This window comes from Suricata suricatta, chromosome 8 (genome assembly GCF_006229205.1).
Source record: "Suricata suricatta isolate VVHF042 chromosome 8, meerkat_22Aug2017_6uvM2_HiC, whole genome shotgun sequence".
NCBI classification, from domain to species: domain Eukaryota; kingdom Metazoa; phylum Chordata; class Mammalia; order Carnivora; family Herpestidae; genus Suricata; species Suricata suricatta.
The window spans coordinates 43,761,915-43,774,634 of NC_043707.1; the positions used below are offsets into that span (position 1 = coordinate 43,761,915).

General features: G+C 42.4%; 1 protein-coding gene across 1 annotated transcript in view; it reads left to right on the forward strand.

Annotated features, from left to right (window-relative positions):
* Window positions 1–12,720, forward strand: part of TBX15 (T-box transcription factor 15) — a 101,236-nt gene that overhangs the window by 63,640 nt on the left and 24,876 nt on the right. The window contains exons 5-6 of the mRNA XM_029948473.1: window positions 414–581; window positions 10,426–10,490. Coding sequence (XP_029804333.1) covers window positions 414–581; window positions 10,426–10,490 — 233 coding nt within the window. The remainder of the gene's footprint in view (window positions 1–413; window positions 582–10,425; window positions 10,491–12,720) is intronic.

The window sequence follows — 12,720 nt, forward strand, 5'->3', positions numbered from 1 at the left end:
AAAAAAAAAAAATAAATTAAAAAAAAAAATAAAGACAGCATGAGCCCATGATGAACATTTGAAGCAGGAAGGAGCAGCTGTCACATAACAGGGGGTCTGAGACCTTCTAGTGGAGTGTCGTCTCCTGGTATTGGGACAGTTGTTCAGTAGGGTCCAGTGAAAGCAAGCATATGAACGACATCAGCACCTTTGGCTGGGGTACTTGCTATGTGGTTCCGTGTAGTGCTGTCCAGTCACTTAGTCCTTCCTGCCACGGGCAAGAACACTGACTTCCAGTTTCCTGCGCATCCCAGCCCCAGTCTCTGTTCTTTCCCTGTGACACTTCTGCCCTTCAACTGTATTTGCCTGAGAGCTTGAAAAGATGGAGGGATTTCTGAGTAACCCTGGCATAACACTGCCCCTTCTCATTTCAGATCATTCTGCACTCTATGCACAAATACCAGCCCCGAGTTCACGTGATCCGCAAGGATTTCAGCAGTGACCTGTCGCCCACCAAACCTGTCCCTGTTGGGGATGGAGTGAAGACATTCAACTTCCCTGAGACCGTGTTCACCACAGTCACAGCCTACCAGAATCAGCAGGTAAGAGGCTGCCTTTGAGGGTCTCCTGCTGCATCAGCTTTTTAAAGGAGCTTATCCATGCTTTTGGTAAGAAAGACTTAGTCCTTGTACATGATACTGAAGAGCTGGAATGAGAGATGCCAGACTTGGCTGTGCAAACACCATGTTGGTGATGACAAGGCCGTGATGCCTGGTAGCAGCTGCTATAGTCTAGATTTAGATCAAAGACAAAATCTTTGACCAGGAGGACCGAATCTCCTAAGTCATTTTCATGTCCCTCTGTACTTGTCCTCATGTTCACGATCTCTCCTACATTCTGGCAAATGCTCTTCATAATTTGCAACTCCTTTGCAAGGACCAAGGTTTGATTCCTTCTTTCCCTCTTCTCCGCTATTTTCTGTGTATCCCCGCATCGGCTACATCAAAGTCTTCCAGCCTCTCAAACTCCATTGAAGACCCACTGCTTCCATTTACACTATCAGACTAAATTTATCTCTGTGTGATCACCAGCCACACCCTGACATCTGTGTTTTTATGTCAACAATATGTTCATTCATTCCATAAATATTTGAGAACTTGCAATATTGCAAGTTTAGTAGGGAAATCGAGCAGATTGAGACTTATTGCTTCATAAGAAAAGAAGAGGTTTAGTTGAGTGAAAGACATGTAAATACATAATGATCAAAACAGTGGAGTACTTTAATGATGGAGGTGTGGAGAGGGTGCTTTTGGATTTGGGGAATGAGAGAAGTTTTCCTGGAAGAGATGATGCTCTCTCTGATGTTGAGATGCACATAAAAATTGGTCAGACTAATGGGGGAAGTATGTGGGGAGAAGGGGAGAGATGGCAAGTCTGGAATCATTGTGAGCATTCTAGATAATGTTCTTTTTTTGAGGAGGGTGACTAGGTGGATTTCCAAGTGATCTCATTTTATTCAATTCCCGACAGTTGCATATAAATTACTTTTTTTTTGGTAAATTACACTGTATTTCATTTTTTGACAATTTGTCTAATCCATAGGATCCTGCAGCGACTCCTTTTCTGCAAATAAGAGTTTTTGCTTGTTTATTTTGCTTTAAAGCCTGCATATTTTTCTTTTGTGCCTGCTTGGAGCAAAATGATCTTTCTACCACAACCCTCAATGCATTTCATATTTGGATACCATGCTTAGTGCTCTGACCAATAAAGAAATAGAGGAAAAATAATCATTTACTAAATATTTATTGAGTTCTTACTATGTGCCAGGCAAGTGAAGGTGAGTGATATAATCTTTGGTTCATAGAGAAAGAATAGTTTGGTCTTTCATAGTGCATTTGGAAAGGACTTTTTAGATGTTCTTTGCTTCAGGAGGAATTTGATATATAACAATCTCTTTGTCTAGTAGACAAATACTGTATGCTTGCTGGGCTTTCTCAGCAGCTGTAAAGCGTTCCCAACCTCAGATTTTCTGTGTGGATGCCACATTTGATCTAAAGTAGAGGAGGAGTTTTAGTTTGCTTTGGGTGCTATTTAAAAACTATTGAACCCTCTCGGATTCCTTAGATAGTAAAAGAGCAGAGGCCATGGAGGGTCCTTACAGAAAACCTTAATAATCAAAAAGTTTTTCGAACTCTGAAACAAGATAGAGCAGCAATATAGATATGCCCTTTGGAGCAACTGAAACCTTGGGATTAACTACAGTTAATCAGGAGAGGAGGAGTCTAAGTTCTTTGAATCACTGATTGGACTTTTTTCCAAAACAGCCATCATCTTCATCATTCGTTTCTCATAAAGGCAGAAATTGTGGAAACAAATAGTTCAACTTTAGAATTAGTCTGTAGAGCAAAGTTGAACACTGGCGAATGAACATTCTTCTGCCTTGCCGAGACTGGGTGGAGAGGCTAAGCGGGTGGGTACTGTAACCAAGTTGAAACTAGAAAGTACAACTCACTGTGACAATGAAAGAAGAGCCAACATGGATACCTGAAATCTCTTGCACTTTTCTACCTTCTCTCATAGACAGTGTCCCCATGTCTGAATACATTCCACTCATATAAATATTTTGTCTTTTTCATGGTTTGTTGGGGGGCAGGACACCATGATGAAGTTCATGGCATTTGGTAGCAGACATACCTGGTTTCATTTCTGACCTTTCCACTGACAAACTGTATGACCTTGAATAAGTTTCTTAACCCCTTTCACCTGTGTTTCCTGGTCTTAAAATGTTCTGGCCTCATCGAGTTAGTGACGATGACTGGATGAGGGAACATGCGTAAAGTTGCTGATGCAAACCTGGCATCAGATTCGGAGCAGTCAGCCTAAATTGGTAAACAGTGGGGTCTGCACAGGCATGAAGGGGCGTGGTGAGCAGAGGCAGTTTTACAGAGTACATTGCTCGTTAAGGAGAAAGTGGATCGTTGGGAATTGGAGGATGCACACTGGCTCTTGGAGGTATTATAACCAATAGGTAACTACTTGGATCTTTCTGTTCTCATGTCATGTTGGTGAATTCATGATGTGCTGACATTCAAAATAGATGAGTCACACATACTCAATTTTGTGCAGTTTGAAGTCAAGGTAACAGCTTTTGCCTGTTTAACAAGTCTCCAGTCCCTGAATGCATCGACAAGCACGGTTATTTAACATTCCCTTCGGCTGTGTAGATATGATTTCATATAACACAGTGTCTCCTAATAAAGCAAACTAACCTCAGGTCTTTCCCCCAGGAATCTGGGGGTCTGCATCCTGTTACCTAGCAATCATTTTCAGACCTGTCATGAAGATGCCGGGTAGCATAAATATTCTCCTTTGTGAGCTATATCACCTACTACTGTGTTTTTATCTCCCTCAACTTTCTTGAATGGAAACGATTAAAATTTTATGGCAGAAGTATTTACCTTATGTATTTCTTTTTAAGGCACTGGTTAGGAGGACTGTGAGAGAGCAAAGAGGAAAAGTCAATGGGGAAGGGGTTGGGGATTCTCACTGTTCTCAGGAATGCAATGAGGGAAGGACAATGGAAAGAATGGAATTAAAGTGAAATGTTATTCAGTCAGATTCAGGCAGTGTTCTTTCCTGGATAGGGAAGGACAGCAGTGGGCTAGGGATTTGGAGACCTGGGTTTTCATCTTACGTGTCCCCCTAGCTGCCTTTGTCACTCTGAGCAAGGTATTTTCTTTCTGGGCTTCGATTTCTTCTTCAAGAAAGTGAGCAATTGGCCTATGTTTTCTAAGTTCTCTGTTAGCTCTGAAATCATAATTTCTCCCCCTTTTTTTTCTGCATGCTTTTTAGTGAGGGCTGGAAACTGTTTATTGTTTTTAAGCAGAGGTAGTCAAGACACACAGGTATTAAAAATTACTAGAATGTTCATGTCTGTCGACCAGTTTTTAACCTCCACAACAGTCTAGACCAACAGGTGTAGCAAGTCCACACTGGAAAGGCTGGAACTTGGTGTTTTGTTGCTGGAAACAAAATACTCCAAGTGATGCTATTCATTTGTCACCTCTCCTAGCCCTCTCCTTTGTTAGGGCCTATCTCTTCTTGGCTTCCATCTTGTCAGCCAGACACCTCTCTACATATCCAATCTGCCACTAAACTGTGTTGCTTCTACCGGTGGAATATTTTCTACTTTCTAACCTCATTGCTTCTGCCCTCGTTCGGGACCTGCCCTCCCTCCATCTGAGGCTGTAGTGATAGCTTCCAGCTGAGTCACCTGGACTGCATGCTTAATGTCTCATGAGCCAGCATGTATATTTGTGAAGGATAGGTCTTCCTAGAGCACAGCTCTGATTGCATCATTTCTCTGTCAAAAATTGTCCATGACTCCCCAATGGCTAAGGGGAGTGGCTAAACTGAAGGGGAGTGGCTAAAACCAAGATCCCAAGTCTTCCTCTGAAGGTCCTCTGTAGCTAGTTACCAGCTACATTTCTAGGCTCGCTTTCCATTAGTCTTCACCACACATCCACAAGAGTTCAGTGGTCCAATATGAATTTTACTGCAGTTTGCACTTTGTAGCCACCTTGATTTTGCTTGTGCTGTTGTTGATTGATTTTGCTTGTGCAGTGACCTCTCTGTTCCTCTTTATCTGTCTAGATTCCTTCCAGTCTTCAAGTTGGGTACAAATACAAACCCTCCTTACATTTCCCCCTACAACATTCCTTACAATGTTCAGCTGCAGACGAGCTCTCCTTCATGGTACTATTAGTGTGCTGTGCATCCCTCATGACCCCATCACCATTTAGGGGGTGAAAAGACTCAGTTCTGGTCACAACTCTGGAGCTGAAGGACTGTTATGCCTTTGACAAATCACTCCACCTCAGAATTCTCATTTGTGAATTGATGGTTTGCCCTGAATCAGTTCTTCTGTCACCAGTCAGTGGAGAAATTTTTTATAGTCCATTGAAAGATGAAACAATATAGGGCCATTTTATACCTGTATGCATTCATTTAAATAGACTGAATGTTAATTTGTCCTTTTCACTTTTTTGATACTAAAATGTCATTTGTTTTATAAAATAATGATGGCAGGAGATAGTAGATAGGAGTAACTCTTTTCGTTTGGTAGAATAAAGAACTGGAATATCAATGTTGATCCCTCAAATGCAGTGGGGGGATTAGAATTGGGCTGAAGCCCAGAAATCACTAATTAAGAAGAAGGACCCTTCCATCTCCATAATCCTAAGGTATTTGTGTGTGTCCCATAGTGCACAGCACTGAATATGTGCTTGGAAAAGGACTGCATGAATAATTAGCCAACACACCTCCACTACCAGTTTCCTTACATATCTGTGGTTCGCTTCTTTGGATATAAGTAGTAGTGAAATGTGAAGAAAGAGTTTCTATTTTCATGAAATATTTTATGCTTTTCTTTCCCCCATTCCCATTCCTTCCTCCCGCCCTTGCTGACTGACCCAGAGACTCCCAGGGCTGCTAGCATACTGAAGTTATTATTACTATTATTTGCTCTTGGAGTGCCAACTTGGCAGGCTGAAGGCAGAGAGGAAGGTACGCCATGCCCAGAATCTCATCGTGGAGAATAAAGTGGTAGAGGTGGGAATAAAGACGACTCTACACTCTATGCTTTTTCTTGGAAGAAGCTGACGCCAACATGTCCTCATGGAATTAGCAGGAAATTTCCATTGCAGAGCCTTTGTCTTCTCTAAGGGGAAAAGACTGCTGAGGCTTGATTTTTTTTTTCTTCCCCAAACAGGAAACTAAATTTCAAAAAGACACAGCCCTGTTCTCCTCAGGTAACACAGTCTTATTTCTTGATGAGAATTGGCTACACGAACCAGATAGGAAGTCTCAGACCACAGCCAGGTCTGTGTAAGCGAATCCAGTAGGAGTTCTGAACCACTCATTATGTCCTAAACTATCAAGCCAGTTGTTTTCTCACGTTCCAGTCAAGTCAGTGCAGAGGTTTTTTATTTTTTATTTTTATACGGGCTAAGTTTTTTTCTTCCCTGATGAACACCTTTTAAGCAATATGGTAAAAAAAAAAAAAGAATAAGAGACTGTTAATAAGGGAAGGCCTTTTCCGCTGTGGTATTGTAAAATCTTACTCAGGATATCGAAGTTTCCTTTTCTTTGTAGGTTATTTATGTCTCTGCTGCATGCTGTGAGGCATACCTCATTGGGTAATTGCCTTGGCAAAAGGTCAGTGAAAATGATTAAAACCAATGATGGTAAGCCAGCAGCCACCTCTGTGTGCTACAGCCTCCAGTGACGGAGACTCTACCAATCAGTATGAGGTTGTGGAAATCAAATCAGTGAGGAAAAATGCTCCCCCAACCTCTGGACTTTCCATGTCTTCTCATTATCATTGGACCAAGTTTGAACATGTCCCCTGTAGAATAGCTTTGGATACACAGAGTTACTAATCGGCCTTCTTGTTCTGCCTGGTGGGACATTTAAGACTCTCATCTGTAATGCTGTAGTGAGAGCAGACAGGATCGAGGGAATTGTTCGGGGTATGCATTCTCTAAGGCTGGTGGTTATGGCTTTGGGTCTGGTGATTCCTGTTTTCCACATTATTCGTTCATGCACTCACGCACTCATTCATCATTGAGCACAAATAGGATGTCATGTTAGGTTTTTAATAAAATGACATATAAAATAGATGTGGTTCCTGACCTGAAAGCACCCTGTTTTGGAGGGATGATCAAGGAGCATCTCTCTCAGGAGATAACATTTAGACTAAGACCTGGGACGAGGCATCAGCTGTGTGAAGAGAGAATAACATTTTTGTCCGGGGTGAGTGAGCATGAGGGATCTGAGCAGGGAAAGAGCTTGGCACTGTCCAGCACTCAGAGCAGCCTGAGGTTGGTGGGAGCCTGTGGCCCAGGCATAGAGGAGTGTGGGTGGGGGCAGAGAGCTAGGCAGGGACCAAGGAGTTTGGGTTAAGTTCTGAGTGGGGTAGTAACCACTGAAGAGAATGATATGATCTCTGTACATGTTCACAAAGACCACTTTGGTCGCTGTGTAGAGAAGAGACTGGACAGGGACAAGAGTGGAAGAAGAGAGATTTAGTCCAAAGGTTATGTGGAGTAGTTTAGTGAAAAGATGATGGGTACTGGTGGAAGGTGGGGAGGTGGAGACTGACAGCCTTATTTGGCTCTAATTGGTAAACTATGGAGTAGGGTTGAGAATTAACTATTCCGGAGCCTTCCGCACTGCTCCAGATGGCCTCTAGATGTGTGGTGTGTGCACAGAGGCGGCAGGGGTTATTAGTCCTCGTAGGGTTGCTTGTGGGTCCCTATCTGTGGGCTCACTGGCTTCTGCTGGTGGCCGTCATTCTCTGCTCTGCCCTTAGGTCCTTTGTGGGGACGTGCTCTACTGATGGAAGACTACTCAACTTGGACTTTTATGTTTCTGCCTCAGTTGGACCTCCTGGGCCTCCCTGGCTGGCTCAGCCTCACCTCAGGGCTCATCTAGGTCCTCTGTTTGGCTCCTGCCTAGGCTGTAGCATCTCGGTGTTAGGGTCACCCTGCCTTCCCTGGCATGGCATGTGAGGACCTCTGAGTCCCTGACCCACCATGGCAATAGGAGGCCTGGAGATGCTACCTTGGGCTTTTTCCTGATTCATCAGACCAGGCAGCATTTTTGCTTTGATGCAGCCAGCCATATGTGTGTGTGGAGGTTACCCCACCAGTCTTCCTCTTTTTTCATACTCCACTGGGTGCAAAGGGAAGACTTTTTACTTCTCTTTCCACTGGATAAGAATTCACCATATGTCACATCCTTGTTTTCCTCAAGACAGCAGGCTTTATGGCCAAGCTGTCACTCACATCGCTTCCTGCGCTATACGAGATGCTCGTAAGATCTGAGACTACCAGGCCTGCTCTCCATATGGGAACCATGGGACTGTGGATTGTTGAGGTTGGAAATATTTTGGTTTATTCCTCCAAATTATTGTCCTTGTTATCCTTGGTATTGGTAGATATAGCCAAAGTTGTCAGCACCAGCATTAACTGGGGTCGTAGTTGGCTTCTATGGTTAAATTGCACTCTTCTGCCTGTAGGGCAGGACAATAAAGGCTTTCTGTAATAGGGCCTGAAGGCAGCCTCTCGCTGTCTCTTGCTGCCCCTCTTCTCGCCCCCTGTGCTCTGGCCAAATTGGACTTCTCAGTGCTTCTCCGGTACGCTTCATTCATTCATGCTTCTATACCTCAGAGTTCTGGCTTGTAGGACATTTCTTAGGAAATGCTTCCTTTGTTCCTTTCTCCCCTTCTTGCATTTTTCAGGAAAATCCTACACAGCCTTTAAGGGCTGTCTCATGCACTATCTCTCAGAGATAGCACCTTCAGATAACCTCAGACACCTTCAATTTGGACTCATTGCTACTTCCTCTTATGCTCTTATGACACTTTGCCTTTGTTGCAAACCTTATCAATTTCTGTTTTGTGTTGGTGTGTATGTCTGTTTTTGGCTTCTAGATGAGAATCCTCTAAGAGGGAAAGCCAGACAATACATAGCCATATACGGACTATACATCACTGTCACCTATGCTTCCTGTGACCTTGCTTTGCATACAAAGGCACTTGATAATAAACAAATAATGAGTACTAACTACATAAAGCTCTGTAAATCTCACATTAAAAGCTTTGAAACAAGTACAGAGGTGCTGTTTCTCCTAACATTTGGTGGCATTTTTCTATTAAATCTCCATGCAGACCTCTTGGCCTGAGATAGAATGAACTGTGGGAAATAGGTTTTCAACCTTTTCTCCCAGGCCAATGAAATAGAATGTCATTTTATTTACAGGGGCCTGTGGAGCCCCCCCCCAAACATGGCAGCACAATCATATATCAGGGACCCCTATCATAAATGAGCCGGACAGGGTAAGCCAACTTGAAAGAGAAAATAAAATATTATAACCCCAACTTGAAAAGAAAATATGGTGTGTGGTTTATTGCTGTGGATTATGGAGGAAGAAAGAATGGATTTTAAGTCAAAAACAGAAAAGCAGTGACAGTCTTTAAATGCAATACAATATTCTCAGGGCAGACGCTAGACTTTAGAAAGCCAAAGGCTTCAGGCTCCTGCTCTGGTCTATAAAATAGACGTAAAATTGCTTTTGCTACATTTCTAGTGCTATATTATTAGTGTGCCGTTCTAGAGGCAAGGACTGTTTTAGGGGAAAAAATCAACTTTGATACTTTCAAGTCAGAGTCTGTTGGTCAGAATCCCACATTGCATTTTAAAGCCCTTTAAAAGACTGTGGCTTTGGGAAATTCCACTGACAAAGTGAGCTAAAGAGGGACTTGGAAAGATTTGCTCCGTAAGAAATAACTGGAGCATCCTAGTGATAAGGTCTGCAATGAGCAGAAGTGGGAAGGTGGTCTTTAAATAATGAAATTCCTTCTTTCTAGGATTCCCTTTCGTTGAGAGTGCCTTCCATCCTTTACTGAGCTCCCTCGCCCCCCACCCCTAAGACTCTGTTGCTTGAAGGTGGTGAGTCATTCACGTCTGGTTTAGACACAAAGATATCAAAAGGGCCTCCCATGACCAAGGCTGAAAGTGGGAACGAAAGAGCACATGTGGAATTTGTTGGTCAGGTTTGGTCTAGTGATGTGTCCAGCCCTCGCTGAGTTCGAGGACTGAGAGAAGCAGCAGTAGGCAGGGACTTCTGCACCGATGAGTCTGAGCCAGATGCTTCCTGAGGACCCACCGAACCTGGGTCACACAGTGGTTTGAGTCTTCTGATTTGCGTGTGAGCCTTGGAGACTGGATGAAATGCAATGCAGCCAGCTCCATGGAGTCCCTCGTTTGCAGACTTTCCCTTGGGTGCAACCTTGATAAAAGTCTGGCTACTTTTTGTGTCTTTTACAAGGTCATTAAATGAATAATCTCTAGTGGCAGGGAAGGGGCAACTTAAGTGAGATGGAAGTATAATTATTTGGTTCTTTCAGGCTGAGGTGGGTTGTCTGCTGGTCTCATTCCATTGGATTGGATCCAATGAATCCATTCATTCATTATTTATTCACTCGCTCACTCATTCCTTCATTCAAACGCTTTTCAAGTGCTTTCCTGTTTGTCATGTACCATGAACTTGAACAGTGCCCAGTTTTCCATTTCCATGCTTTTGTTTGTCTAGGCAAGTGATTTATCCTCTTTTTGGGGGGGAGACATGAAAGGTGAACAGAAGAGTTTACAGTCACATACTGGGAAAACTTGGGTGTTTTAGGGGGAAGTGGGTCTGGTGGGTCAGCCATCTGTGTGCCAGGCCCAAGTCCCATCTCCACTTCAATTCAAATCTCAGACTTCAAGGGAACTAAATAAAAACAACAGTTGTTACTAACAGAATGATTTTTGTTATTTTTCTAGGAGCAACTGAAAAAGAAATCCATTAACATAAATACAACTTATGTTTTTTGTTTGTTTCCAGATCACCAGATTAAAAATTGATCGAAACCCTTTTGCTAAAGGATTCAGAGATTCTGGAAGAAACAGGTAAGAATAATTGGGAAAGAGACTCACCGGCATTTCTCTCCTATGTGACATTTTCCCCCCCATGCCCCATTGGTGGCTTTTGGCTCGGAGTTTTGGAGACCGCTTGTGCACTAGTCACTGTGCTGACTCAGGCCAATGGAAATGGATAGCTGATCCAAGGATCAAAGAGCTGTCCCCCAAAAGTTGAATTTTCCAACTTTTTGTTAACACACGGTACATCCCCAGATCAGATCTCTCATGGTGTTTTTCTCTTTACATCGTACTTAGTAATCCAGTCACTTAAAATACATTTTATGGTGATTTATTATCATGAAAAGATTGCCAGGTTTTCTGGAAAGTGCTGTAGGTGGCTATAGCACCTTCAGTGACATCTCCTTTATTTTGCATTATCAGGTAACAAGGAACTGTGGACAAATAAAAATTACCAGAAAATTATTACCTTAAAAAGTTTTTTTTAAGTTTATTTATTTATTTTGAGAGAGAGAGAGGGAGAATAAGAGAGAGAGCATGAGCAGGGGAGGGGCAGAGAGAAGGAGACAGAGAGAATCCCCAAGCAAGCTCTGAGCTGCCAGCACGGAGCCTGATGTGGGGCTCGAACTCACAAACCGTGAGATCATGACCTGAGCTGAAATTGAGAGTCAGATATTTAACTTACTGACTGAGCCATCCAGGTGCCCAGAAAATTATCTTTAAGAGCCCAAACATTGTTAAGAAATTAGCCATTTTTCTCCTAAGACATATTCCCAAAATATATTGGATGTTGCCTACCTTAGTAAAGACAGTTTCTAGAACATGACCTTTCCTGATGGCCCAGGATCGTCACTAGGATTAGGTTATCATATAGGGAAATTCTGAGGAACTGCTGACATTTGAAGGCCTATTTGCTCTTATTGTAAGTGAACTTAGTGACATGCGTTTTTCTGGTTAATCCTGCTTCTGTCTAAATCCATTCTTTCTCACCCTTCCTCTATAAAATTAAAATCTGTTATCCAGAGAGCTAGGAGAGAAGTGAAATTGTCAGGAAACACAAATCTATCTAAGGTTATGCAGTCAGAAAATTTCACTTTATATTAATCGTAGTGAAACCACAAATGTGGCACGTATGTTTTATAAAGTGTGCAGGTTAAGGGGCGCCTAGGTGGTCAGTCGGTTAAGTGGCCAACTTCAGCCAGGTCATGATCTCATGGTCTGTGAGTTCAAGCCCTACCTTCAGCTCTGTGCTGACAGTTCAGAGCCTGGAACCTGCCTCTGATTCTGTGTCTCCCTCTCTCTCTGCCCCTCCCCTGCTTGCTCTCTGTCTCTCTCTCTTTCAAAAATAATAAACATTAAAAATTTTTGTATCCATTTGTCAGTGGATAAAACTTTTTTTACTGTTTATTATTTTTGAATGGATAAAGAAGATGTGGTTTATATATACAATGGAATACTACTTGGCAGTGAGAAAGGATGAAATCTGGCCATTTGCAGCAATGTGGATGGAACTGGAGGGCGTTATACTAAGTGAAATAAGTCAGTCAGAGAAGGACAGATACCATATGTTCTCACTCATATGTGTTTCATGAGAAACTTAACAGAGGACCGAGGGAGAAGGGGAGGGGGGAAAAGTTACAGGGAGAGGCAGGGAGGCAAACCATAAGGGACTCTTAAATACTGAGAACAAATTGAGGTGGATGGCAGGGGATGGGGGAGAAGGGAAAAGGGGTGATGGGCATTGAGGAGGGCACTTGTTGGGATGAGCACTGGGTGTTGTATGGAAACCAATTTGACAATAAATTATATAAAAACTTTTTTTTAAAACTGTGCAGGCTTTGCACTAACTATTTACATAGTGTTCAGACATTTCCCTCATTTGGGGGTATTTCTTTACATTGAAATGACACAAATTGTCAAGAGTTATCTGTACTATTTCTTTGCAAGAGTTTTCATAGAAACTGTCTAGTGTTATATTTAGAATCACATCACAAACTATATAGCACATTCTGTTAGAACCCAGATGTATGCTAAAAAAATCATCTGCAGTGGTCATTTCCTTTACAAAATGACTAATGGAAGCATTTCTTCTTTTTCCCAAACATTATTTGTGTTTTAAATCCCAGTATAATTAATGTACAGTGTTACCTTAGTTTCAGGTATATAATACAGAGATTCAACAATTCTATATATTTCTCAGTGCTCATCATGCTAAGTGTACCCTTAATACCCTTCAGTATATGGAGGTACTTCTTTATGA